Source organism: Lynx rufus, unplaced genomic scaffold (genome assembly GCF_022079265.1).
Source record: "Lynx rufus isolate CCGP_SWC_20201006 ecotype Redwood Valley unplaced genomic scaffold, mLynRuf1.p SCAF_18, whole genome shotgun sequence".
Taxonomy (NCBI): Eukaryota; Metazoa; Chordata; class Mammalia; order Carnivora; family Felidae; genus Lynx; species Lynx rufus.
This window is the reverse complement of record NW_025814832.1, coordinates 30,051,633-30,078,844: the sequence shown is the minus strand read 5'-3', so window position 1 is coordinate 30,078,844 and position 27,212 is coordinate 30,051,633. Positions and strand designations below refer to the sequence as shown.

The window sequence follows — 27,212 nt, the reverse complement described above, 5'->3', positions numbered from 1 at the left end:
GGATCCACATATGATTGAAAACACGTGGTAACTGTCTTTCTCTGCCTGACTTATGTCACTCAGCGTAATACCCTCCAGTTCCATCCACGTTGCTGCAAGTGGCCAGATTTCATTCTTTCTCACTGCCAAGTAGCATTCCATTGTATATATAAACCACGTCTTCTTTATCCGTTCGTCAGTTGATGGACATTCAGGCTCTTTCCATAATTTGGCTATTGTTGGCCCTCACTTTTAAAGGAACTAAATAACCCTGCAGGCACTCGGGGAACTGGCCCATCTAGCAGGTCTCCCGGCCTCCACCTTGTCCGTATTTGTAGGAGCCTCAGCCAGGTTGCCCCACCTCCCTCAGCTCCATGGTTCCTCTCGACCCCAGGAGCCAGAGAACACCGCAGAAGCATCACCTTCATGCTTCGCTGGAACTGCTGGCTTCCTTGACCATTTGGCCTTCGTCCCCTCGGGATGCTGCCCCTTTGCTTATGTCTAGGTCAGGGGACAGAGCCCTCCCCGGCTGGATCGACAGTCAGCTGTCTGCTTCTCTGCTAGGTTTCCTCCCCACCCCTTGTCACAGGAGGTAATTGGTGCATCCATCTTTGTCCCGTGGACTTGCTCAGAGGTTCTTAGGACATTTGTTCTGTATGGTGGCCGTCGCTTCAGCACCTTGTTCTCTCCTGTCTTCCCTTTCCCCCCTGAACAACACGCCCTCTCCCCCCACCCCCCGCCCCTGCTCTTGTTTGGAGGGGAGTGAAGTGGACTAGGGGTGCTGTTGAAGTTCACCCAAGTTTAAGTTCCGATCAGAAGCTGCGGTCCGCCGCGCCTCTTCCCAGCAGGAGAAGAAGTGACAGCAAACAGGATGTGGGGCTTTAATTTTGTTTTGTAAGAGAAGGACTGGTGAGTAGCCATCTGTGACAGGCAACTCTGAGTCTGCAGTCTCCCAGAGGTGGGCAGGGAATGAGTCGTTTCCTCGACGACCTTTAGGTTTCTGGCATAGGTTTCTTCTCGGATGTCACCCCTTCTGAGGGGCCAGGCAGATTCACAGAGTGGTCACAGCCCCCTGGGATCCGAGCCCCTTCATTGCTGGGGTCCAGGGAGGTGTGGCTGACGGAGGGCAGCCGAGAGCCCTAGGCTCTTCTCAGAGGGGCCTTTTCTCCTTGTTAGGGCTGAATATCCTTCTCTTTTGAAACCAGTGGGTACTCTCAGAGCAAACACTGTTTTAATTTGCTCTTCCTAAATCAGAGTATGTTGATTTCACAGCTCTTTGGGGAAGATAATTTTTTTTTTCCCTGACACCGTAAACCGCTCTCAGGCAGAGGGGGTTACTTGCCCGCCCGTGCGCCGTGCACTCTGCTCAGATGCTGCCAGTGGCAGGAGGGACCGGTGGAGGGTACAAGGCAAGTCAGCAAGGCTGGGGTTGCCTCTTCTTCCACTGCAAGGTAACACCTGTCCACCAGCCGCCGCCTCCTCCAAATTCACCATATTCTGCAGATGCTCACTGGGCATCTCACGTGTGCCAAGCCTTCCTAGGTATTGGGGCGAACAGGGACACGGTCCTTGCCATCATGGTGCTGGTACTCTGCTGGGGATGGGGGCGATGTGTGCACAAAATCAACCCATGAGAAAGGAGAAACTCAGAACCTACCAGAATTCGGTAATGTGGTACTGACTGTGCATTTGGTAATCCAGGCAAGGGCCCCAGGGAGGAGGAACTTGTGGAGACTGGCCCCCCAGCAGAGCTTCGAAGGTGATGGGAGTGAGGGAGGTGGAAAGGGGAGTTCTGTGCCAGCAGGTGGAATCACGAGGGTAAAGGCATGAGGCTGAGTAGCGTGATGTGGGGATAGGAGGTGCTGGAAAGACAGCCCAACAGGATGCGGCGTGCAGGGATCGCAGCGGTTGCGGGGACAGGGTCAGGAGACTTCCGCTCCTCACCCCCCCCCCCCCACCGCTTTCATACTGTCTGCACACCTCCCTGGTCCCTCAGCCCCCTCATCGCTAAAATGATGCATCGTCACCTGCCTGGTGACCTCACGGATGGCCGGGAACAGGACACGAGACCGCACGTGTGAGCACTTTGTTTTTTGCTGTTGTTTTTTTAATGTTTATTTTTGAGAGAGAGAGAGAACGCAAGCAGGGGAGGGGGCGGAGAGAAAGAGAGAGGAACAGAGGATCAGAAGCAGGCTCTGCGCTGACAGAAGAGAGCCCAACGTGGAGCTCGAACTCACGAACCGCGAGATCATGACCTGAGCCGAAGTCTGAAGCTTAACCGACTGAGCCACCCAGGCGCCCCCACGTGCGAGCACACTTTGCAAAGCGCCACGAACCTGCGGCATCAGGGAGTGACATCTCACAGGGCAGTGCGGACATGAGGCAGCGGTTGACGGGACAGAACACGGCAACCAGATGCAGGAACGGGCTTTTGAGTGGAACCAGCAGCAGCTTCCAACATCCACGTGGTTTCCCTGACCAGCTAACCCTGCAGAGGATTTGGGCCCGGGGAGATGGCAATCAGGCTGCCGTGCTTTTGTGCTCCTGCAGCGACGCACCCACTCCTGCCTCCCCGTCCCATACACTTGGCAAAGGACATGACCTGCAGCCAGTCCTGGGCTCGTTCTGTGGGCAAAACAAGGTGGAGTTGTGTCAGGGGAGCCTTTCCTCTGTGAGTGGGTTGTGGAGTTAGAACTCAAGACAGCAGAGGCAGGCGGTGAGTGTGGCTCAGCCTCGGCCGCTCCGCCTCGAGGGTTTCTGAGGCAAAGACCCGCTGTCTTGAGTGGCGGGTGTTTTCTCCCATTCCGTGGCTGAGGCCTGGCTGCTCAGATAGCTCCGAACCACTCCCAGCAGGACGGTGGCGGCCTGAGGTAGCGGGTAGCCTTCAGTTCCCGGACGCCAGCCAGCTCGTGCGGGCATGAGCATCTGGGCTTCGGGGTCTCAGCAGAGCCACCGTCCTGTGCTGGGAATCCCTAAGTGCAGCCCACACCAGCCTTTCCCACGTCCCTCAGACTGGTTTTTTGTTTTTTTTTTTTTTAATTTTTTTTCAACGTTTATTTATTTTTGGGACAGAGAGAGACAGAGCATGAACGGGGGAGGGGCAGAGAGAGAGGGAGACACAGAATCAGAAACAGGCTCCAGGCTCTGAGCCATCAGCCCAGAGCCCGACGCGGGGCTCGAACTCACGGACCGCGAGATCGTGACCTGGCTGAAGTCGGACGCTTAACCGACTGCGCCACCCAGGCGCCCCCCTCAGACTGGTTTTAAGGAGGGGATTCCCTTCCCGCCTCTCGCAGGCCGAGGGCTGGGTCTCTATTCCCTGGTCCTTGGGTCTCATTTCTGGAGGAAATGTGCCGCCTCCTGCCAGCCCGGTCCTCTGGGGTGTGCACAGTCGGGTCAGCCCTCCTGTGGGGGGCACCGTGCCCAGCACTGTGGGAACGTGGATGTGCAGGAGCGGCAGCTGCTACCCTGGCGGAGCCAGAGAGGACCCCTGGGGGAGGAGGCATGGCTGATTCCAGGGAGGGGAAGCGGAAGACAACAGCTGGGAGCAGGAGTGGACTTTGGACTGGGACCAGGAGTAGAACTTTGGCCAGCAGAAGCGGAGCTTGCCGAGCAAAGGCCCGACGGCTGGAGGCTCTGGGCACATCAGAGACTCGCAGTGCAGCCTGGGACTGCTGGCTAATAGGTTCTGGGGGCAGTGTCTTCAGAGACAAGGTTGAAAAAGATGGCTGGAGCCAGATCATGGGCCACTGGACTTTGTCATCTCCAAAATGACAAGCCCTTGAGAATTGCACAAGAAAGATGCAGGTGTGGCTGGGGCTGAGTGTGGGAGATGACACTGGCACCAGCTGGCTCTGGGCCCAGGAGGGAGAGGACAGGGTCAGAAGGATGGGGCAGATTCCCCGAGGGATCGTCCTGAACTCTCCCCAGCCCTTTGCCTACCTGATTCCTCTTACTTTAGGTATCGTTTTTGTCTGCGACGTTCACCTGGGTGCCCCCACCACAGCCCCACCCACACAAGATCAGGAGCCCGTGCTGTATGCTCCGCTTCCCCTCCAGGATGGTGACAAATACATTTCTGTGGTTTTAAGCCACCAAATTACAGTAGTCACGAGGCACTAGCACAGAGTAAGGAAGGAGTGAGGGGTTGTTGGAAGTTTGGAGCTGGCACAACTGGAGGTGAGTGATGTGCTTAACCTATATGGGGGACACAGAAGGGAGGCAGCCGTGTTACCTTTGGAGTGCCACCAGGACACTGGAAGAGCCACGCCCAAACATTGCTGGGGCTTCATTAGCAGCGTGAACTGCCTTGCGTCCATCAAGACTGGCAAGGTTGCCGTGGGGCCTTAGGTGCACATTTAAACTCACCGACCAAGAAGAGACCCGAGCGGCCCCCATTGCACCCTCTCAGGTCTGTCTCAGACCTTTTTTCCCAGTGGCCAGTTTGAAGATTTAGTTAGAAACCAGAGAATGGTTCTTTATTTTTTCTTTTTACAAAACGCATCTGTCTGCAGCAGTTGGTGTCTCTGCCTCCTGTGATGAGTCGGGCTCGGAGAGTCCTTGAACAGAGTCTGAGTTTGAACTGATCAATGGCATTTGGGGGTTGGACACTTGCTCAGGAGCCAGCTAATTCATAATGTCATGTGGGCTAGACGAGAAGACCCAAGAGGATAGGCTGTCTTTTGGCTTTTTATCTCTTCTTTTTGAAAAAGGAAAGGGAAAACAGAAGGTGCCACGCTTGGCTGTTCAGCATTCAGAGATGAACTCTGTCCCCGCTAGACCATGGGAACACGGGGGCTGTTTCTCCTCCCACGCCCCCTTTCTTCCCAGAGACCGGGCAGCCTCACGGCGGTGTCCTTTCCGGCTCTGGATGCCGGCCCCTGCGGGCGCCGAGTCTGGCTCTAACTAATTTGCAGAGGACACCTGTTCCTTAATTAGCCCAGCCTGTGCTGTGTGTCTCGTCTGCCCCCCCCCCCCGACGCGTAGCTCACCGCCACTCGAGGGCTGCTGTGTGGCGGTCCGTGCGCTTTTGCCCTGTGCTTCCCGAGCGACGCCGTCAGTCTGTGCTCCTGAGCGCTGGAGGAAACCACATCCCAGCCGCCGTCCCCGCCGTGGGTGTCGCAGCTGTTGACCGGGTCTTCCAGAAGAAACCCTCGCTGCCAGTCCCCACTGCGGTCCCTAGGACCGGATGTGGGAGTGCCAGGCAGGTGTGGACCCTCATTCCACGCCCGTCTAGACTCCCGTTCCCCATCACGCAGATGGCACCTCGCACACACTTCCTACTCGACCTTTTTGGGATGTGGCTGTCTGCTTAATGTGTTTAGAGGGAAGCTCTCAGGTGGGCTGGGATCCCACCCTGCAGGGTGTTGTTAAACCTTGTCCTCATGCAGAAAGTGGATGGTGGTAGACAGCTGCCAGGGAGGGGGCTCTAGCATCTGGGGAGGAACCTGTGCAGGCTGCAGTAGCAAGATTCCCTGCCCGTCGTCGTGGGGGCTGGTTCTCCTGCACTGCCCCGCCCCCCAGCTTTACGTAGCAGAGCCCTCTAAAAGCCATTCCTTAGGCTTCAAAGATGAGATCTGGCCTCCCACGTAGCGCCCCCCCCCCCCCGCCGCCGGCACCCTGAGAAAACATCCAGCGTGTCCAGTGGGCATCACAGGTCAGAGGTGGAGTGCCCACGCCTGCCTGGATGTGCCAGGAGTCCAGTTTGGGGCAGGTCGTGGTTATTTGGAGACATTTGTGGCAAGTGGCTTTGCCGATAATTCCTCAAGACTCTCCCTCTCAGCCTTCAAAAAAGAAATTCTGTTGAAGTTTCCCTAAAGTGGTTATTTTCCAAAACGCCGGGCTGATGCTGCTGCAAAAGCCGGCTTGCTCTGCGGGGCTGGTGATTCTGCCTCACTGAGTCCTGGCCTGCAGGGGACATCGCCCCCCACCCCGCCGTGTTCCCCCCTCTCTGCTCCTCCCCCCCAGCACCCCTAGCCTAATGGCAATGCTTCGCCTCCTCCCGACAGAAGCAGAGCTGGCTGCAGGCCCCCAGCAGAAAGCCCTTTCCAGAAGTCTCCCAGCCCTGGAGCCCTCCTGGAGGCCTTGTTCCCCAGCTAATTAGAGCCTTCTCCTTAAGCACTACTTTAGTCTTTGGTGTCATTCATTCTCACAGTGATAATGGACTTGGATAAGAGGTCACAGCTTCTCCCACATCCTGCCCTCCTTGGGGTTGGGGGTGGGGGAGGGACGGGCACAGCCCCCCTCCCGCCAGCGCCCGCCTGCCTGTCACCCTGTCACGGGGGAGCCGGGGACTGGCCGCCAGGCTGAGCAGCTGTGATATCTTCACCCAGATCACAGGGCCAGAGCCTGACTCCCCAAAGCGGGCCCTGCTCCCCACATTCGGGCCTCTGCCGCCTGCCGCACCTCTGGCGAGTGTCATTAGCATTAACGTGATAAAATGGCGCAGTGTAAATGTTAATAAGGTCTGATGCCTCTGCTGCTTCCGAAGTGGCAGATTGGAAATGGTCCCATCATCATAACTCCAACCAGCAGCTTTTAATTCTCTGCTCCCCGAGCATCCAATTTGGCAGGAAATCCTAACCTTCCCTCAGCCCCCAGCCTAGCTCTGCTGTGCCAGGTTTTACCCCCATTTTCTTTTGCACAGAGGGTTCAGATTTCCCCCAGACTGGTTTTCTAAGACAGAGCTTGATTTCTTTTTTTTCTTAATTTCTTTTCCCTGTTCTCCAAAGGGAAAGAGAACTGAGCCCCACACTCATCTCCCAGTTTTCCTGGCTGTGGCCCATTCTCTTCTTGGTCCAGGACGTTCCTCTGAGAGATTTGCCCTGGAAGCCACTGGCTCTAGCTCTCCAGGTTTTCCCTTCTCTTTAAGTTATAAACATTGCTGATTAACGACATCCTGATGACTTCTTTCCTCTGAAGCCTTCAGAACGGTGTTGTCTCCACAGCGCTGTGTTGTCAGGGCCCCTGTGTCCCGTCCTCCCCAGTCCTTTCTTTCCAGTAGACTCTGGGGGCCTGAGGCACACCTGGGCTTCCTTTCAGATCTTCATCTCCCTGTCGTCTCACACCGAATTGGTTTTCGTGCCCAGCTGTGTGCCTGGTCCAGGAACCCTCAGCGTTTGTTGAAGAGAAGTAGCCGACAGTGTCCCTGGGTTGTCGCCTGGGGCTAGCCCAGAAGGTAGTCTCTGGACGGGAGGCATGAGGAACGGCTGATGGCAGGGCTCTGGATTTCTGTTGCACCCAGGGGAATGCACCACGTGATGCTGTTTGCCACCAGGGAGCCTCGTGGGTCCAGGTGCCCACCGCGGGCAGAGGCTGCGTGGGTGGCGTGTCCTTCCCACACGTGCACCCAGCCCCTTCACCCCCTCATGCTAGTTTTTGTCATTACAGGCTGTCTTCACTCTTCTCCTTGGACCCTTCACCTTCTTTGACGTCCAGAAGACCAAGTACCTGCAGATCCTGACCTCCCTGATGAGATGGGTTGGTGAGTGAGAAACGTCTCGAGTCTGTCCTTTCTCCCCTTGCCCTTCCCTTACCCGTTCCGAGCGTGTGTGAGCCCTCGTGGCATGGCTGGAATGTGGCAGGAGTTCCTTGGGCTCTTAAAGGCCAAGAGGATGCAGGGACTCTGCCCACCTTTTCAGTAGTGTGGAAATACAGTACCGACTTCAGGATCACATAGTGGGGACAGAGCCAGAGCTAAGCCCAGCCTTTTTCACACACCCACGTGCGCCGCCCACCCCCCCCCCCACCAAAACCCACAGGCTGGGCCAAGGCTCCTACACTCCCGGGTCTGTCTCTGCTCCCTCAGGCCACAAGAGCGGCACTGCTCTGCCTTCTCATGGGTGCACCGTGTGGCAGTCAAAAACCCAGTGGGCTGTGGCAGCCACCTCCACATTCCTGGCCAGCAGGGCCTGAAAAGACACCTTATCCATGATGCCTTTTGACTGATGCCCTGCTGAACAAGAGCACCACTGTCCCCAGGGGTAGTTTGGGGGTCTCTACCCACTAAAGCAGGTTTGTGGTTGGGAGCTCATTCATTCCGCCGCACCATTCTGGAAGGTCCACGCTGCTGAGCCCCTTAGACCCAGGACCGGAGGGTGTGGGGTCCCTGCAGCCCCTGTTGGCGGGCACATGCTCCAGGATCATTTGTATTCCTGGTTTGGGCTAAAAGCATAGAACACTGTTGCTGTTATGATGGAGAGGCCTGGCAGAGTGAGTCCGCCCACCTCCAGCACCTCACCTGCCCAGGCACAGAGGTCCCCGAGGACCCCGGGGTCGGGTCCCCTCCCTCCCGACTCTCTTCTCTGCTTCCTCTGCCGCTGCCTCTGCTCCCTCACCCAGCATCAGGACTCAGGGTGCACCTTGTTTCTCATGCCATGCCAGCACTCGATTAGATCGTGACGAGCACGGAGCAGCTTCCGATAACAGTGATTTCTGGCAATTCTGGCGCATCCGATCTTCTGGTTCCGCCTCCTCTACTCGGGATTACAGGATCCCAACGTGAGGAGCCACCGCGTCATAGGGGTCTTGGTATCTCCGTGGGAAGGGACCATGGCAGGCATCCAGCACAGGCCCCTGCTCCCCCAAGGGCAGGCTCCACGAGCGTGCACACAGAGTGACCTCTTGCCCAGGAGCTCGTGGTGAGGAAGGCCCCTGCTCCACTCTGAAGGGATGGTGGTCAGCACTGGGAAGTCCTGCCTTGAGCCCAGTGCAGCAGCCTGTAACTTCTTTCCACCTCGGTCTTTCCTTGCAAGGAATTGAGAGCAGGACTGTTCACTGCTGTGTGAACTTTGAGGCCTCTGTAACATGATAAACCTGTCTTTCATCACCCAGCCAAGTGCCGGGAGCAGGAGGGCACTTGTCCAATCCCTGGATGGGGCGGGCTTCCTTACCTACCCCGCTCAGCCGGTCCAGTCCTATACGCACCTGTGCAGTGCTGTTTGCAAATGTTGTTCACACATCTCAAAGCCCTGGGTTAAAGTAACAAGACCACCTGGGGGAAAATGAGAACTCATTACTTAGAACATGAGGATCGCGCTGGCCCCAAGGGTATGGTGCTAGAATTGAGCCCTTTTGGGTGCCAGGAGGGCTTCCCAAAGTTGGGATCAGCCGGGATCACAGCCACTGCTCTCCACCCTTCTTCTTACAAGTCTGCTTCTAGGAAGTAGGTGAAAGCCCCAGTGACCTGCAGAAGGAAAAGTTCTCTCAGTAAAGCAGTACTCAGAGGAAAGTATTCCTCCTCTCTTCCTGGCCCTCCTCTGCTCCCTACAGGCAGGTCCCAAGGTCCTGAAAGTCTTGCCCCTCCCCCACTTAGGATTGGCTGTCCTTGACCTGCTGCATCGACAGCCACGGGGGAGGGTAGAGGCAGGGCAGAGAGAGGTGGAAGGACTCCTCGCTTTAGCCACCATGATGGATCCCCGTGTCAGCCCACAAGAGAGCTACCCAGATAGTGACAGTTCATAGCTTCCGAAACACCCCTGAGCCTGTTGAGCGTGACCAAGTCCTTCCTGCGTCTGGTGAGCAATACATTCATTAAAAGGAAGGAGATGGTCAAGAGCGGGAGGAGGAGGCTGACAGGAAATAAAGAGTGATTGTCCGTGTGCAGGATATGAGACATCCCCCAGACCTGAGACCTGGCCCGCGCTCGGCTCCCACCTGCAGAGAAAGCACTGAGTTTCTGTTGCCAGCAGGGCCCCCGGGACCTCAAAAGCCTCTCAGAGCAGCCCTTCCCCCTTCCATGCTGCTGTTCAAGCCCTCTGCTCCCCAGAACCAGGTTCACAGAGTGCAATCAGTGGCTCAGATTGCTTTAGAACACTGCTCTGTTCCCCTCACCACCCACCCCACCCACCATGGCTGGCTGTCCTGCCCCCTCGTGACACCGTTTTGCAGAGCAAGGTGGTGGTCTCCCTGGGCCGGGGTGGGGGGGGTGGGGGGGGGTGGGGAGGAGTGCTTGTCAGCAGAGAGGGCCTGTGGGAGAGACCGGCATGTGAAGGTCCTCCACACTCACGTGTTTGCATGGTGACATTGTTGTCAATGCAAGTCATTTGTCTCTTCTCTCCCTTCGATCCAAGAGATAATCAGATGGCACTGGCCTCTCTGCAGACCTGTGCTCGAGCGCTCCGGGTGACTGCGCAGGCAGTCCTTTTACTTCCTGAGAGCGTCAGACCCCTGCACTTAGAAAGCAAACCTCTGTGTGACACAGAACCCTCTGAAGTGAAAGAATTGCCCAGTTAGGTCAACTCTAAATTGTAGCCAAGCCTAGGTTTTGATTCCCAGCTGGGGGCGTGGGAGCCACCAGGGCCCTTTCCTCCGTGGATCTGGTGGGAGGTGTTTCCTTCGTCATGGCCCCGGGCACCCACACAGCATCAGGAGCCAAGGCAGGGAACAGAATCCCAGGGAGCTGCCCAGGACCAGCGGACAGGCAGCCTCTACTGCGGGGAGGGCGGGTTCTGCCCACTGAGCATTTGCAAGGGGGCCAGGCTCACCCCAGGTGATTTTTCTAGCACTCTAACAGCACCAAACCCCCGTTTGTCCCCGCAAGTCTGCGTCAAGTTTCAGTTTGCAATGAACTCCTTTACATCTTGCTTCTGAGAAGCAGCTGTGTGGCCGTGTCCCCCCATGACCCTCCCTCCTTTCCCACACTCCCGCACACCCTGCCCCTTCCCTCTCCCCAGATTAGGGCCCAGACGGTCCAAGAGAGCCGAGCGGGAGCGCAGGGTGGCAATAAGCCGACTTGGGTTCTAGGAAGACAAAAGGGAAGAATGAGCACCAAAGGGACCGGAAAATCATAAATAAATGTGCTGAGCCGGAAACTTTCTTGAGCTTAATTAGGAATTTGTTCTGCCATCTGTTGAAATGAGGCTGGGGAAGACTGCAGGAGCCCCGCCCCGAGCAGGGCCCCCAGAGCTCAGGACCGGCTGAGAAGCCTTTAGGCTGGTTCCTTGAGGCCTTCCTCCACACTGTCCTCCAGTTCATCAGCCCCAGATGCCTCTCGTGCCGCCAGAAAAGGGCTTAAAGGGTTGGATGGCCTTTGCAAGTAGCCACTTGTCCCGGAAAATGTCACAGCATATATGACAAGTGCCAGCGTTGATTCATCTCTTTTCCTCCCCAAATAAATTCTGGGGAGACCAGGCTGGTCAGTTTGGGAGATCTGGGTCACAGGTGCCTCTGAAGGTCTCCAGTTGCCATCCGGCAAGTGAAACTGTTCAGGCCTCCATGGACTTCCTGACCCCCCTTTGCTGTCCGGTCACCTGCCCCAGGGCTGCGGCTTCAGATCAGTGGCAGGCTCGGGAGCCCAGAGCTTCAGCTCTGGTCCCTCCTCCCATTGTTCCCTTCAACTTCGTCCCGGGGTGCACCAACAGCCCAGGCCTGCCTCAGCCAGCCTCCTTGTCTGGCCATGGCCAAGGCAGGGCTCAGCCCTGAAGATAAGATGGGATCTGGGATCGTGTGGAAAGGGCTGTCAGCACAGTGCCTGGCCCTGGGTCAGCATTCATGTATTAGCCACGGTGTGCAGGCCTGCTGTCATCATCTGTGGTGGCCCTGGGATCAGGGACATGGCCCCAGCCACCTCCAGAATGAGCTGTGGCTCTGGCAGTGAGATCTTGAAGCACTGCCATTTGGCTCTGTCAGCCCCCCCCCCACCCCAGCGCCGGTCCCCCGTGCACCCTGGCAGCCCCACCAGCCCTCACCCTCACCACCTTCAAGGAAGCTTGAGCCTGAGAAAAAGGAGCAGCAAGCACATCTCACAGAATGGCCCGGGGCTTCCTCTTTAGGTCCTGACTCTCACTCTGTCAGGGGTCAGTAGCCCGGGGACACTTGGCAGAGATACAGCCGGAAGTGCTGTCCCACAGACCCAGGAGCTGGGGCCGCAGAGTGTGAGCCCTAAGCCACTAAGCAAATGACTAGACTGTCCCCACCTGGAACGCCTGGCAGGGAGCTCTTCAGCTGGAGGGGCCGAGGCAGCATCATTACTTTAACCCCCATTACCAGCTTCCGCCGCGGGCGCCTCCCCATTGGGGACACACACAGCTGGCTCAGCCTGGGGTGCCCCATTTGGTGTTATTAAAAACCCGATTCTTTCTAATAAAGCACAACAGCCCTCCTCGGTCTGGGCTGGCGAGGACCCACAGGGCTCCTTCCTCTGATTGTGTATTCAGAACGACGCCGTGCGTATTGCGCCCGTCTCTGTGCTCCCCTCAAAGTGGGTCAGGCGCCAGCCTCTCCGAGCGTCTGTGGGCAAACTCAAACCTCACGAAGCTCCTCAGCCCAGCGTTCCCTGCCTCCCCCCAGCAGGTGCCCCAGATTTGTCTTCAGACCGAGCCAGCAGGGAGAGGTGGGACTCGGCAGTGGTGGCCCGAGAAGCAGAAGGTCCCCAGGAGGAGACCGTCACCGGGGAACATAAGGGCTCTGCTTTCAACCTGTCCCCCAGATTATCTGTGGCCGCTCGGCTGACCCCCCTGCAGATCCATGACTGATTCAGCTGAGTGTCTGTTGGTGGGACCGCCCTGATCTGTCACCGCCGGCAGCCAGGGGTCTTCTCTGCCTGGGCCATCTGTTCCCCACATCCTGTTTGCTCAACATGCCAGTTTGGTGTGTGAATTCCTCCACAGCCGCTCACTGCTGTCCCCCGACTAGTGCTTCTCAAAGGTGCAGGAGGGACCCCCTCCCAAAATGAAGGCAGCATATCGGCCCCCTTTGAGCAGCCGGCCAGCTTCGGCCTTCGGCAGCGTCTCGTGCTGCTGTCGGCCTGTGCTCCCTGCCTACCCTCTCTGGGCCACTGTCCAGGGCTTTCCTGGGCCATCAAGTATGTGGCTTCCCCTTGTGCCTCAGCCAGTGGAGGGAGTCCAGGAAAACTTTATGTGTTTCATTTTGGTCTTCATCCTCGGTTTTCTAAAAGTTCTCTCTGCAAACGCCGAGGTCAGTTTCAAGGAAAGGAAGCTGGAATTTCTGTCTTACTGCTCTCGGGGCAGGGTGGGCACCCAGTGAAAGTTTGCTGGAAAGCCAGCCCCACGCCACCAAATCACCCCTTTCATTAACAGGACTGACCCAAGAGCCCTGCTGGGCCCTGAGCAAAGGCCACCACACGCGTCCCCCCCTCCCCCACTCCTGTGGGCAGCCTTTCCTGCCAACAGCTCTGCTCTGCTTGTGGCTGAGACGTGCACTGACCGGGCCATCGGCCGAACCCAGGAGGTCGCAGGCCAGCTGCCTGGACACTGGCAAGGGGAGGGAGGTAAGGCCCAGCTTGTGATGAGCAGGGTGAGGTCTCTGACCAGTGACAGCGGCTGCAGGTGTGTGACTGCTCAGAACTGGGCTTCACACAGGCCAGAGTGAACCTCAGGCATGCGTCACAGGCAGCCCTAGGTGTCTCAGAGCTAGTGGGGCTCCTGGATTTACATCCAGACCCAGGGAACCACGCGCCCCGTGGGCGCACGGCCTCTCCTAGTTTTCTCCATGCTCTTTTTCTCCATCCTGGTTTGTCTGTGCATCTAGCTGCTGGTGAGGAGACGCCTCGGTCGGCTCAGGCTGCCATAGCCCAATACTACAGGCTGGGAGGCCTGAACAGTAGAGATTTATTTTCTTGGTTCTGGGGGCTAGAAACCCAAGATCAAGCGGCTGGCAGAGTTGGTTTACGGTGAGAACTCTCTTCTGGCGTGTAGACGGCCACCTTTCTACTGTTCCTCGTGGAGGCTTCTCTCTGTGGGCAGGGAGAGAGCTCTGGCATCTCTTGCACCTCTTAGAAGAATGCTGGTCCCGTCAGATGAGAGCCCACCCTTATGACCCCATTTAACCTTTGTTACCTCCTTAGAGGCCCCATCTCCAAGCTATCTCCTTGGGGGTCAGGGCTTCCACATAGCAGTTGGAGGGGGAGATAATTCAGGCCACAATAAGAGGAGAGGACTGAACGGCCTTCAGGAAAGGTGACAGTGCCGAAGTTTTATGTTTGCAATCTCGGAAGGAGATTAGTCGGCTAGTAGCCAGAGGCCCCACGGTCTCGCTGTCCCAGCCATTACGAACTGAGCTTGCTCTGACAACGTAAGGATGAAAAATTGAGACGCTTGTCTCCCGGCCGCCACTTGCTGTGCTGGGAGGGTGTGGAAAGGGGAAGGATGGAAAGGCCAGAACTCTTGATTTCGTACTTGAGACCTGATAGCTTTAGAGACTCAAATGCCTGCTCTTTGCCCAGGGCCCCCTCCTCATGGCACACTTGGAAAGAGGGACTGACCCTGCTCTGAGTTCTTTGTGGTAAATAATTCAGCCACAGAGTAGAGCCTCAGTCCTGTAAGTTAGTCACCCAGGCGTCCTCTTCTTCCGTGATGATGACGATGACAATGACCATGAGGACAACAGAGCTGGAGTCCCCCAGAGGGCACAGGGGCTGGCTCAGCATGGGAACATAGATCAGCTCTGAATTCCCTCCCTTCGGTGGAAACACAGGTGACTCTGTGTGAGTTACCGCAGGCAAGGCCAGTAATCACAGAATGTCTTGTGACCTAAGATAAAATCTGACCCAGGCCCTGGACGTTTGTGGACAAGCACATCCGTGCAAGCAGCTTCTCATTTTTCCCCAAGGGAACCCGTCCCAGCCAGAGACCCAGTATGTCCTGTTTCCTCAGGCGTGAAAGGAGCCCCCACCCAGACCCACAGCCTGTGTTCAGGTGGGAGGGTGACGACCAAGGAAGGATGGACCGGTGCAAGCTGCCCAAATCCAAACATCATTCCTTTGCAGTCTTGGCCCCTGGTGGAGAGAGCATGCACCCAGAGTCCCCACAGGTGACAGAGTGGTGGGGACAGCTTGGCCTTGTTTGGCCTCCTGTGGAGCAAGAGGGAGCCGCTTGGTTCACAGAGCAGGTGTGAGCAGCCCAGGTCTGATGCCCCTGCCAGAGACGCCCAGAACAGGGGATGTTCCTGGAAGAGTTATGACTGGCCCAGCAAGGGGGAGCGTCACTAGTATGATCCCAGCCCCTGCTTGTAGCAAAAGGAGAATCATGTGAGAACTGGGGATCGACAGGTTCCTGCCTGCCCAGGACCAGGGTTATCAGGATGGGAGATACGGTTTCTACAATGATAAAAGTGACTTCTGTGTTCCTGAGAGATGTCTTGGGCCAGGCTTTGTTGCACCGTCCTACCCTGTCCCCCATGATTCTGCCATGATCACCTCCATTTATTTTTTTTTTTAATTTTTTTTTTTTTAACATTTATTTATTTTTTTTGAGACAGAGAGAGACAGAGCATGAACAGGGGAGGGGCAGAGAGAGAGGGAGATACAGAATCTGAAACAGGCTCCAGGCTCTGAGCTGTCAGCACAGAGCCCGACGCGGGGCTCGAACTCACAGACCGTGAGATCATGACCTGAGCCGAAGTCGGACGCTCAACCGACTGAGCCACCCAGGCGCCCCACCTCCATTTATTTTTAATGTTTATTTTTGAGAGAGAGAGAGAGAGAGAACATGAGCAGGGAAGGGGCAGAGAGAGAGGGAGACACAGAATTGGAAGCAGGCTCCAGGCCCTGAGCTGTCAGCACAGACGTGGGGGGCTCCAACCCATAAACCATGAGATCATGACCTGAGCTGAAGTCCAGTGCTTAACTGACTGAGCCACCCAGTTGCCCCTAAAATGTTTATTTGTTTTTTGAGAGAGAGAGAGAGAAAAAAAAAGCGTGAGTAGGGGAGGGGCAGAGAGAGAGAGGGAGACACAGGATTCAGAGCAGGCTCCAGGGTCCAAGCTGTCAGCACAGAGCCTGATGCGGGGCTCCAACCCACGAACTGTGAGATCATGACCTGAACCAAAGTAGGAGGCTCAACCGACTGAGCCACCCAGGTGCCCCTGGTCACCTCTGTTTTCAAAGGTGGTAAAATGGAAGCAGTGGGAGGTGACAAGATCACCCAAGATGACACAGTTCAGCGCGGAACCCAGTGTAACTTGAGAAGCTGAGCTTGTTTCGGGGAGGAGCAGCGGCTTCCCTCCCCCACTGGTGGTTTCCAGGGCGTTTGAGCTTCTAGAGGTGAGCTCCACTCACACCCCCAGCCCTGTGGGTCTCAGGAACCTGCAGAACAGAACAGCTCTCCATTCCCAGTTGGTCCTGTTACTTAAGGAACAAATGCCCAGTCACCTGCTCCTGCTTTTAGGGCCCAGAAACTGCTCGGTCTTTCACTGTTCTCAGCGCAGGCTGGTGTTACCCCATCAACTCCTCCCTGCCCTCCTGAGTCTCCGGAGGCCCAGGCCAACCTCTGACCAGCCTAACGAGAGACACATCTGTGCCCCAGCATCCTCCGAGGGCAGCACCGTGGTGAAGGAGGAAGCTGGTGCCAGATCCTCCCCGGATCCAGCTCTGATGATGGGCACAGCACGGCCATTCATTATCATTAGCCCTGGCATGTTGATTCTCTGCTTGGAGAAGAGAGTGCCGTCCTCCTGACAGCTGCCTTGACGGATAGCCTCCGCCTCGCCTGTGTCAGAGCTAGAGCCACTCAGGGAGCTCAGAGCAGCAAGGTATTTGGGACAGCACAGCCTCGGGACTTCTGGGGCCAGGTCCAGAGGTCAGAGACTCGAGGAGCAGCTCTCCAGGAAGCACCCTGCCAAAGCAAGGCAGGATACAGCAGCTGACTGCGGAAGGGCCTGGGTGCCTGTAGCACCACTGTGGGGAGAGTCCTGGGGGAGGGACAGGGAGCTCCTGGGAGAATTCTGCCCTGCCCTCCTCGAGGCAAGGAGAGCCCTGCCCCGTGTTCCCCAGTTCCAGTGGTGCCAGGGCAGGTGGTCCAGCTCATGCCAGTGTTACACAGACTCCGGCATTCTGTAAGGAAAGTGGAGCCCTTCCCAGGCCTCACCCACGCTCCAAGAGCAGTGAGGGGGAGCCTCACCATGGCCCAGAGGCTGGGTCTTACCCAGGGATGGGTTTGATGCATGGAGGACAAAGCTGGCTAATGACCATTCTGATTTCTGCCCCTACCCAGAGCCCCAAGAGAAGTAAACTACAGTTGCTGGTTGGATTCTCAGGAAGTATGCATCAGAGCCCTGGGTCCCAACCTCAGACCTCTGCTTGTCCCCACCTCTGTCCCAAGAGCAAGTCAGCTCTGGCTCCCGGGAGACCTGGACCCATCTATGGCTTCATACAACCAATGAGGCTCAGGGCGAGGGGCCCAAGAGAGGTTGCAGACTGGGGAGCCAGGGGAGGCTGAGCACTGCTTTCGTCTCTCACTCCTCCCCTTGTAAATTGGGACCATCTTTGCCCCTTGGCAGGAGCTCAGAAAGGTGTTGGCCCACCTGTCCTACTCTCTGAAAGGAGACTGGCTGTGAGGCTAGACAGACAGCCGTGAGGCCCCGCAGCTCCTGGCCCGAGCTTATCAGGCTCTTGCTGGCAAAAGAGAGGAGGGGCAGGAGGCTGCCTCTGGAAAGCAGTGTTTCTCTTCGGACCCCTTTGAGAGCCGAGTCAGTGCCTGGGTAAACATTGTGAGAGGGCACCTGCTTAAGTCGCCAATATCCCTGTGATGGGATGCTTAAGTCACCACCGTCCCTGTGATGGGACACTGACGTTGTCATGCGGGACATTCATGGTATAAATTCACTCTGAACCTGGCCTCCTCAGAAAGGGAAGGGAGGTGTCCTCTCTAAGCCATCTGCCCAGGGCTCCCAAGGACCGGACGTGTGGGAAGGGGGCCAGGCTGCGGCTCGGGGCGAATGGATGTGGTGAGGCCGGCACGGGAACCCCGAGCAGCTGCCAGAATGAGCAGGTGAGAGTAGCCCACCTCCCCTGGCCACGTCAGTGGGAGCCTAGAAACAAACGCTCCCTGGGGCCCTGCCTCTGGCCCCTCTCCACCGCCTGCTGCGAGGGACTGTGACAGCCAGAATCGGGGCCTGGGGCCTGGTCTCCCGCTGTTACCCCAGGTGGTCTTGTGCCCAGGTGCGCTGGACAGGGATCTCATCACCTCCCCTGCAGCTGATGTGGCCGTTAGCCAATTCTTTCTTCTGTTGTAATTTGTCTCTGCAACTCGTACCTGTTGGTTCCTCTGGGCCGTAGGCTCCAGGACAGGGGTGGCATTTACTCCGTGCGCTGTCCCCAGGTGCCCAGAAGAGCGCCGACACACGTGAGCACTCGGAACAGCTTTGTTGAATGGGTGGATGGGTGGGTGGTCCCAGCTGAGCCAGGAGTTACTCAGAACAAGCGCAAGTTTTTCACGTTGGCTGTTCCTTCCACTGTTTAAAGAGAAGGCTCGTGTCCTGTCTCACCACCACGCAGCTGCACCTTCCAAGGCCGACAGCCACTCCTCATGTGACCTGTGTCAGGCCCTCACCTCCTTCCCTGCCACAGAATCCTCCCCGGCAGCTCACTGCCTCTCCTCTCCCCTCAGAGTTTGAGTTCCAGTGCCAGTGCAGGCGGATGTGGATTATGACCCACGTCCGGTCACGTGGGCTCTCCAAGCGTGGCCTGTGAGGGTCAGAGAGAAGCCAAGCCATCCCTGCCCTCTGGGACTGCAGGCCCTGGTCAGCAAGATGTCGGGGAGCTCTCAGCGTTCTGTCCTCTGTCCATCCACACCTCCCACACGGCCTCGGCTGGGTGGGCGCAAGTGTCTGTGGCAGGGGCCGGCCGAGTCTCGGGCGTCAACGTGTGCGCTCAGAACTCTGCTGTCTGTCATGCTTCCTGACAGAGTCTGTCGCTCACAGACTGTCACCCTCATTTCATCTTGATTTATTAACAGGCCTAATGGGTTTGGGGAGCAGCTGTCTCCTAGGGATGGGACCATCAATCTAGGAGATGGCTGTGGAGCTCTGCTCCTCCAGCAGCCTTGGGAGGGAGGAGCCAGGGATGGGGGGGTGTGGTCACAAGGGCAGAGGCCAGATAGCCAGATGGGTGCCTCCAGTCCTGGGCCCCTTGAGATCAGAGCCACCTACACCAGGCTCTCCTGCTTCCTTCCTGCCCCTTCCCTCTCTGTTCCTCCATTACAACATGAAGTCTGGGGCATCACTCGTTTCTTTTGAACTTGCCAACTTGGAGACCAGGCCAGAACATTTGCCCTTCCCTCTCCACTCCTGAGGACGTAGCCCAGCACCTACCCTGTGTCCTCACAGGGATTGGGGTGGGGGGCGCCGAAAGTCCCTGGTGGGACTTTCCCACTTCCACCGCCTCTTCCTAAGCTTTGCCGGGGCTCGTCCGCCCAGAGCCGGCCCCCACTGTGTTCCAAGCCCAGGCTCTGTTCCTGGGGCGTCTGCTCCGGGGCATCGTGTGCCCTCCCTCCAGAGAGCTTCTCAGCTCTGAGCGGTGTGCTCATCACATGCTGCTCCGATGAATGGCCCTCTTCCCCCTGACTGGAGCCTGCGTGTCCCGAGAGCAGGGTGGGACCTGGCACCCAGCAGACGCTTGGTCAGGATCCAGGGGGCGAATGAAGCCCCCCCGGCTTTCCCGTGCTGGCAAGTCACATAGCTGTGTGAGCTGCCAACGGAGCAGTGCCGGTGTGGCCGATGGGTGTGGGGCTCACCCAGGGTGGCCCCCAGGTGAGACTGTCCCCTCCAGGGCCTTATCCAGGAGCTAAAGCCCCACAATGTGGTCACTTTTTAATTTTCCCAGAATTGCCCCCCAAGAGCCTCTTGTGTCTTCATTCCTGGATAGGACCCAGCATCTAGCCCCTGGAGGTAGATCTGATTTTTGGAAATAGACTTGAGTAAGGCAGCAAGGTGGGGTGACAGCATGGTGATGCAAACCTAATTATAGCTAGAAGATTATAAGATAAGTTTTCTTATCTCCCACGGCCATGCCTTTGTAACCATCCTGAAAGTTCTAGAAAACGCCCTATGCCGTCATTGACGTAAAGTCCCAGCCCCCGAGACAGTGACTCCAAACTGTCAGTAGCTGTACTGTCGGGGCGGAGGCTGCCCACGAATTCGTGTGCTTTAAAAACTCCCGTCTCTTGCCTTTGGGGAACCTCCAGAAATATGTGTATTCGCAGGAAGGACAACACCTTCCCGCCGTCAGGGCTGTCCCGACCGCTCACCCTGGAACCAGCAAGCCTGCCTGTCCTACACCTTGCCGGAGATGTAGCATTGAGGACGAAGGGGGACAGAGAGGCACTACCAGCCTCCAGGGCTGGAGGCAGCAGTGACTGGGAGTGGCCAGCCCTCTGCCTCCTCCCCCACCGCGCCCAGGGCTCGGAGCCCGAGCCACAGGGCCAGCTTCTCCACTAGCCTGTTTCCAAGCTAGTCACACCAGGTGGCGAGGTGACACCTGAAATGGTGGTGGCAGAGCAGGTTTTGAATCTTGCCTTACAGCGGCTGACCCCGGGGCATAACCTATGGCCGAACCGCCTGCCGCAGCCTCTTTTTTTTTTTTTTTTTTTTTAATTTTATTTAAATCCAAGTTAGTTAACATAGAGCAGAATAATGATTTCAGGAGTAGAATGTAGTGATTCAGCACTTACATGTAACACCCAGTGCTCATCCCAACAAGTGACCTTAATGCCCGTCTTCCAATTAGCCCGTCCCCCACCCAACACCCCTCCAGCAACCCTGTTTGTTCTCTGTATTTAAGAGTCTCCTCCGTTTTGTCCCCCTCCCTGTTTTTCCCTTATTTTTCCTTCCCTTCCCCTGTGTTCGTCTTTTTTGTTTCTTAAATTCCACATATGAGTGAAATCATATTTATCTTTCTCTGACTGACTTCGCTTAGCATAATACACTCTAGTTCCATCCATGTTGTTTCAAACGGCAAGATTTCATTCTTTTTGATCACCGACTAATATTCCACAATGTATACACCACATCTTCTTTATCCATTCACCAGTCGATGAGCATTTGGGTTGCTTCCATAGTTTGGAATAGCTAATCACCAGGCGGCCCCAGGCCCCCACCCCCACCCCAGCCCCAGACTGCCAAGCTCTGTGTTGTAACCCTTTCTGGCACCAGATAGACTCCCTGGCACACAGGGGCCTCCGCCTCCACCCTGCCCCAGCGCACTTCTGTGCTGTGGCTCTTCCACACGGATCTCTGCCCTACACACCCCTCCTGCACTCACCTCCAGAGATCGGATGAGCCAGGCTGGCAGGGTTCTGGGCTGCCCTGTAGCCCCTCCCCACCCTCCAGAGGGTTAATCCAGAGGCAGTTCTCCAGGCTAAGACCCCACAGGAGGGGCTGGGTCATCATTTTCGCCTTGACCGACCAGAGCACGGAAGGAGGAGGGGCCATGTCTCTGAGCAGCGAGAGTTGTGGGGCACTCAGAGTCAGGAGTGGCCACAGCGGGCTGAAGAGGAAACAAATCATCTTCTTTATTGGCAATTTGCACAGGCCTCTTCCTTCCCCTCCCCCCCCCCCCCGCCGCCACCCACCCTGGCTGCTGTCCCTGGTGTCAGACATTTCTGATTAAAAGTGATAGATGACGTTTCTGTCCATTGCTCTCCCAAGTGTCATTGTGGGAAGACACTGGTCCGGCTTTCTGAGTCCCAGGAGAAAGGCCACTTCCTTCCAGGGAGCCAGGGAGTGGGATGTGGCCTGAGGGGATGGCAGGGAGGGACCCTGTGCCTGTGATGGGCTGGGGAGGAGAGTTGCATGTCTGGGAACCGGCCTCTTTCAGCCCGCTGTCCCTTTCCCTGCTCTCCCGTGTGGCCCAATGAGAGACATAACTATCCTGGGGAACAGGCTAGAGAGGCCATCAGGTCTGGTCTGAATAGACACACGGGTTAGGGGACACCAGTGGTGCCTGTGTGTGTCGATGGCTAACAGTGAGGGTTCTGGGCAATCTGGATAGCAGATGCAGGAAGCCAGAGACACAGAGGGGCACCAGCCGGATGTAGAAGCGTGTCTGCCTTCGGGAGCTTGCGTACTGGAGCCCCAGCCGATGAGCCCGGCTCCGGGTATAAGACCTTAGGAGGGCTGTTGTAAAAGGCTGCCGGGTGAGGCCAGTCGGGGCCCTGTTTGCTCTGAACAGATGGTCCTAGGCCCCCTTCTGTCCTGTAGGTAACCTGGGTCAGAGGTACTCCCTTGTCCCCTACCGCTGCCACCAGGCCCAGGACTGCAGAGCTGCGTGCCGTTTGCCTCCTGCCTTGACGCCAGCAGCTCAGAGGGCTCAGCTCTTCCCAGCCTTGGTCTTGGTGCCATCTCCCCCCCACCTCCTGCCTGGCGTAGGCCCCTGGGTGCCCACCTCTGTGCAGAACTACCAGCGCGCTTTCCCACTCCCCACCCCCTCAGATGCAGGTGCCCGTGGCCCAGGAGGACTCCCCCTCCCACATTTTCTGTGCCCCTTCCCCACCCCACCCCCCGGCCCCTACTCCCCATGCATACATTCTCTAAGCCAAGGGAGGGAGTGTGAGCACAAGTTCCGACCTAGGCCTGCTCCAAGAGAAGCCCCCTAAGGGAGCTGGGCAGCGCCTGGGCGGGCGCAGGCTGACCGCCCCGCGCAGCCCCCTCTCATGCCCAGGCCCCCCAAGAGATCCATTCCCTTATTCTCTGGGGAGGGGTAGCGTGGTCTGCAGCCACGGCTGACCTGCCCCACGACGTGGTCATCAGGGTCACGTGAACTCTGGGATTCCCCTGGCGCTCTGGTCCCTGGGCAGGTGCCACCGAACCGACTACTGCCCAGGGAAGGGCCGGTTCCCGCTCAGCTGGCTGACTGCCCTCTTGTTTTTCAGCTTTTGCCATCATGATCGTGCTGGCCCTGGTCCGCATCGGGAACGGGCACAGAGAGGGGCACCCGCCCCTGGCTGACTTCTCCGGGATCCGGAACCTGTTTGGGGTGTGCGTCTACTCCTTCATGTGCCAGCACTCGCTGCCATCCCTTGTCACACCGGTGTCCTCCAAGCGCCACCTCACGCGCCTGGTCTTCCTGGACTACGTGCTGATCCTCGCCTTCTACGGCCTTCTCTGCTTCACCGCCATCTTCTGCTTCCGTGGCGACAGCCTCATGGACATGTACACCCTCAACTTCGCGCGCTGCGATGTCGTGAGCCTGGCTGCCGTGCGCTTCTTCCTGGGCCTTTTCCCTGTCTTCACCATCAGCACCAACTTCCCCATCATCGCCGTGACCCTCCGCAACAACTGGAAAACACTTTTCCACCGTGACGGGGGCACGTACCCCTGGGTGGTGGACCGCGTGGTGTTCCCCACCATCACCCTGCTGCCCCCGGTGCTGGTGGCCTTCTGCACCCACGACCTGGAGTCCCTGGTGGGCATCACGGGGGCCTACGCAGGCACGGGCATCCAGTACGTCATCCCCGCCTTCCTGGTGTACCACAGCCGCAAGGACACCCAGCTGGCCCTGGGCTACGGGACCATCAACAAGCACAGGTCCCCTTTCCGCCACGCCTTCTGGGTGGGCTTTGTGCTGCTCTGGGCTTTCTCCTGCTTCTTCTTCGTCACTGCCAACATCGTCCTCAGTGAGACCAAGGTCTGATGGCAAAATGTGTCCGGTGACGAGAGAGGCGGGGGCTCCACTCTGGCCCCATCACTCACCTTCCCGCCTGCAGAGCCAAGAGCTAGTTCCTTCCCAGGGTTGCATGAGGCAGGCGAGGCCAGACTTGTGGAGGGCACCCTCCACGTCTCCTGCTAGGGGTCTTCTCTCCACCCAGGATCCCACGCAGTCCGCGCCTCGCTTCGCTCGTCAGGGCAGCCTGTCTCCCAGGCCCCCCTGCCTGGGGCTGCCTCTGGCCAGCCTAGCCGCACAACCTGGGCACACAGCCGTCCCAGTTCCAGGACCGGTTACTGCTTTACTTGCCGGGGGCGGGCTCCTCCCACCGCACAGTAGGGACGCAGTGCTGGCCCTCCCGTTATTTATACCAGAGGCCACATCCCGTCCTCCTCCGTCCTGCCCCTCCTGCATCCTCGTCTGGGAAGACTCCACTCGTAGCTGCTGCCTTTTTGGGGCAAATCCCAGGCCCTAACTCTCCTCCCCACCAGGACTGCCAGTGACAGGCAGGTCCCACCTTCCCCTCAGGCCTGGAGTGGCCAGGTGCCACTCCACTCCCCAGAGAAAGCCTGGCCAGCCCCGATGACAACAGGAAGTGCTGATAGGCACCCGGGTCCCTTGACTGTGGCTCTGAGGGCCCTTGCTGTGGGTGCCAGCACCTGGCTGAGCTCCTGAACCAGGGGTGACTCAGGAGCATCAGGCAGGAGCAGTCCTTCCTCAGGGCACAGCCGCCTGGCAGCCAGTTTAAAGCCCAGAGCCTGTGACCCCTCAAAGGGATTCTCTGCTCTCCTGACTGCCCCACTGGGGCCCTCAGGGTCTCCTGCAGTACAGGGGGGCGGTGCATAAGGACCACTAAAGGGAGCTACCCCCACCCACCATCACGGTGGCCCAGGGGCACCCTGGGCACGTAGCGGTGAGCAGGCTGTGCCTCCCACCCTGTCAGAGGTCAGGTCTGCGAAGCAAGAGCAGGCTTGGCTGTCCCTGCTCCCACTCCAGCACTAAATGTGGCTCACGTGGCTCCCTTTTGAGCCAGGCTCTGGGTGCTCTGCTCATACTCTCTGTGACCTTTGGGTGCTGTGGAGTGAGATGGGGCATCAGCCACCGTTCTCACGGAAGGAGGGGTGGCTTCCTGGCCACCTCACCAGCTCTTCCGTGGTCCCCTCCCTGTCACAGGCATGCATGCACCTGCTGGGCCAGCCCTTCTCGGAAACACAGGTGACTAGCAGACTCTGCATTTTCAATGTGCCTTCCGCTTCAGGACCTGGGGGTCCTTCCTGACCCTCCCTGGCGTGCCCCCAACCCTGGGTCTGGCCCCACCTGTCCTGGAGCCCAAAGCAGCTTGACCTGGAGCTGCCTCTCTGGGGTGGGGTCTCAAGCCCCCACCCCATCCCCCTTTTGATTTTAGTGCCTTGCTCAGCTCTCGTTAGGGGATCTCCGCAGCCTTCCCTGCATGGCGCAATGTTCGTACCTTGGACGGAGCGACACCACCGGGTGTCCTGGGGCCCTTGGTGGTCTCCGAAGGAGAGGGAGGAGGACCTGGGGAGTCCACAGGCAGTGCTATCCCCGCCCCAGCCCCTGGCTGCCCCAGCCTGTGAGAACCCCTGGTCGTGATTGGCCATGGTCTGCTTTCTCACTGCTGCCACACATCTCGCAGCCGGTCCCCAAACGTGATTTTCCATCCATGTGGAAAATAGACGACCCTTCCCCATGTACCATTGTGGCTTCTTCCCAGGAGGCCCCACCCCCGGTGGGCAGAGCAGGGAGGGCCCCTGGGTGATGGACACCCATGGCTTGGGCTGATCTGCAGCTGCCCAGCTGTTTGCTGAAAACTCAAAACATCGGTCCTTACCCTTCTCCATTTACACTCCCTCTTGCTTAAGGACAAAGCAAATTAAATCATCCTGCTGCCCCAGGCTCCAAACCAAATTTTGGACGCAAATTTATTAGCATCATAAAGCCCAGGTTGATTAATGTGGCAATCTGGAGCCACACAGCAGTGCAGTCTGGTGGCTGCGTTCCCCTACTCCAAGCTGGGCAGCCCCAGGCCCGGAGGGACGGAATCAGCCCTATCTGGCCACATCCCTGACGGTAACCCAGGGCGCTCACCACTGCCACTGTCTGGGATCCTTTACAGCTCCGTGTTCACCTGCTGGAGGTCAGATGGGGTCGTCTTCCTCTCTACTGCTGATAGCCAGGGGGCTTAGGGCAAGGGGGAGAAGGCCCAACAGCCAGACAGAACCCCGATGATGCTTGTTCACCACGTGCGTCAGGCACACTCGGCTGCAAGTGCTTACGTCAGTGTGGTGAGGGGGGCGAGCTGGCTCCTGATTTCCATTTTACAGATGGGCCCCCGAGGTCACTGGTGGGGAGGGCAGAAAAGGATGCCGGCCCAGCCTGACCTGGGTACAGATGTCTCCGTGGAGGAGGACATAAACCCGCCAGCCTCCACCTAACGCCTTTCACCCGCACTGCCCCGGACTGACCCCGAGGCCAGGCCAGGCCAAGGTGGGAGACCGTGTTCCCTCATGCCATTTTGCCAGGGGCTCCTGCCTGTTCCCTCACCTGAGGCCAGCGAGGCGGCTGCGGGCTTATAGATGGGGCAGATGGCAGGTGACAGGCTGGGAGGCACTGCTGAGTGGTGGAAGGTGGGCAGCGGGCACCTTGCCAGGCCCTTAGCTACACAGCTGTTCTCACCACACGGGGCCGGGAGCAGCCTCGGCAATAGAAACTAGAGTCAGAGTGGTGGGGGGGGATGGGGGCCGCTCCCCACCTCATGAGAAACCAGTCCCCGGGGGAGGGGCCTGGCACAGGGCCATGTGACTAAGGGCAGGTGTAAGGCCGAGACCACGCCTGTCTCAGGGTCGGATTCCTGGGCAGGGCTGACACCCAGTTGGCTCTGCTAAGGGCCGCTGAAAAGCTGGGTCTCCTGAAACAGATCCAGGACTGCGGGAGAGGTTCTCAGTCCCTTCTCCCCAGGGCTGGGGCTCACGGTGGTGTCAGTTGGAGAAAAGGAGAAGTGATAGCTTCTCAGTGCCTGGCATGTGCCAGGCACAGAGCTGGGTGCTCTCTGCGTGGACCTTGGCATAATCTGGGGATTAAGACCATGGACCAAGAAGGCAGAAGTGCCCCATGCAGGCAGCGAGCCTCCTACTCTTCCTCGTCATTTGTAGCACGGGGACAATAGTACCTGCGCCACTGACCGGTTGTGGGAACTTAAGTAGTGAGCTCAGTGCCTGGCGCAGAAGTGCTCAATAAAGCTACTCTGTACTGATGTCTGGCTCCCTTGTCACTGCCAGCCATAACCACACTCGTAGCCACAGGCCCCAGACTCACTGAAGACCCCGGTTTGGGTCTGCAGGCACCTGGTTGGTTTCATAGCCGCCTGATGAATTGTAGCAACTGCCTGCTACAATTCAGAAACAAGAAACTGGTCTGAATGCTTCAGGGTCCGGAGGGCTTTGGGAGAGAAAGTGGTCTCTGGCTCCAGGGAGCCTAAGGACACTTTCAAAGAGCCAAACCCAGGCCCTGCTGGAGACTTCTGGAGCTGGGACTAAAGCCCAGGTATCCCGACCAAGGCCATCATACCCACCTCCTGCTAAGCTCTTTGCTCCCTGCCCGCTCACGGGCCCCAGGAGAGAGGTGGTGTGGACGACGAGCCTCTCAGTAAAGCCTGGCGAGGAGACAGCCGTGCAGCAGCAGAGAGATAGGAGTTCCTCCTACTGAGACAGGTGACCGAGGGCCCCCTCTTGTTTCCCACCAAACAAAGAAGCCAGCATCTGGGAGCCTGGTGTCTGGGTGGACTCGGCTCGCTCTCTGCTACACAGTCGGGCCTTTGTTTATGATGATTAATCATCTA

At 57.8% G+C, this 27,212-nt stretch overlaps 1 protein-coding gene across 2 annotated transcripts in view; it reads left to right on the top strand.

Annotated features, from left to right (window-relative positions):
* The window catches only part of TMEM104 (transmembrane protein 104), a 58,909-nt gene extending 32,311 nt beyond the window's left edge, over positions 1-26,598 (top strand). For both annotated transcript variants that reach the window (XM_047081448.1, XM_047081447.1), the window contains exons 8-9: positions 7,369-7,462; positions 22,584-26,598. In XM_047081448.1, coding sequence (XP_046937404.1) covers positions 7,369-7,462; positions 22,584-23,344 — 855 coding nt within the window. In that variant the 3' untranslated portion in view covers positions 23,345-26,598. The remainder of the gene's footprint in view (positions 1-7,368; positions 7,463-22,583) is intronic.
* The last annotated feature ends 614 nt before the right edge of the window (positions 26,599-27,212 follow it).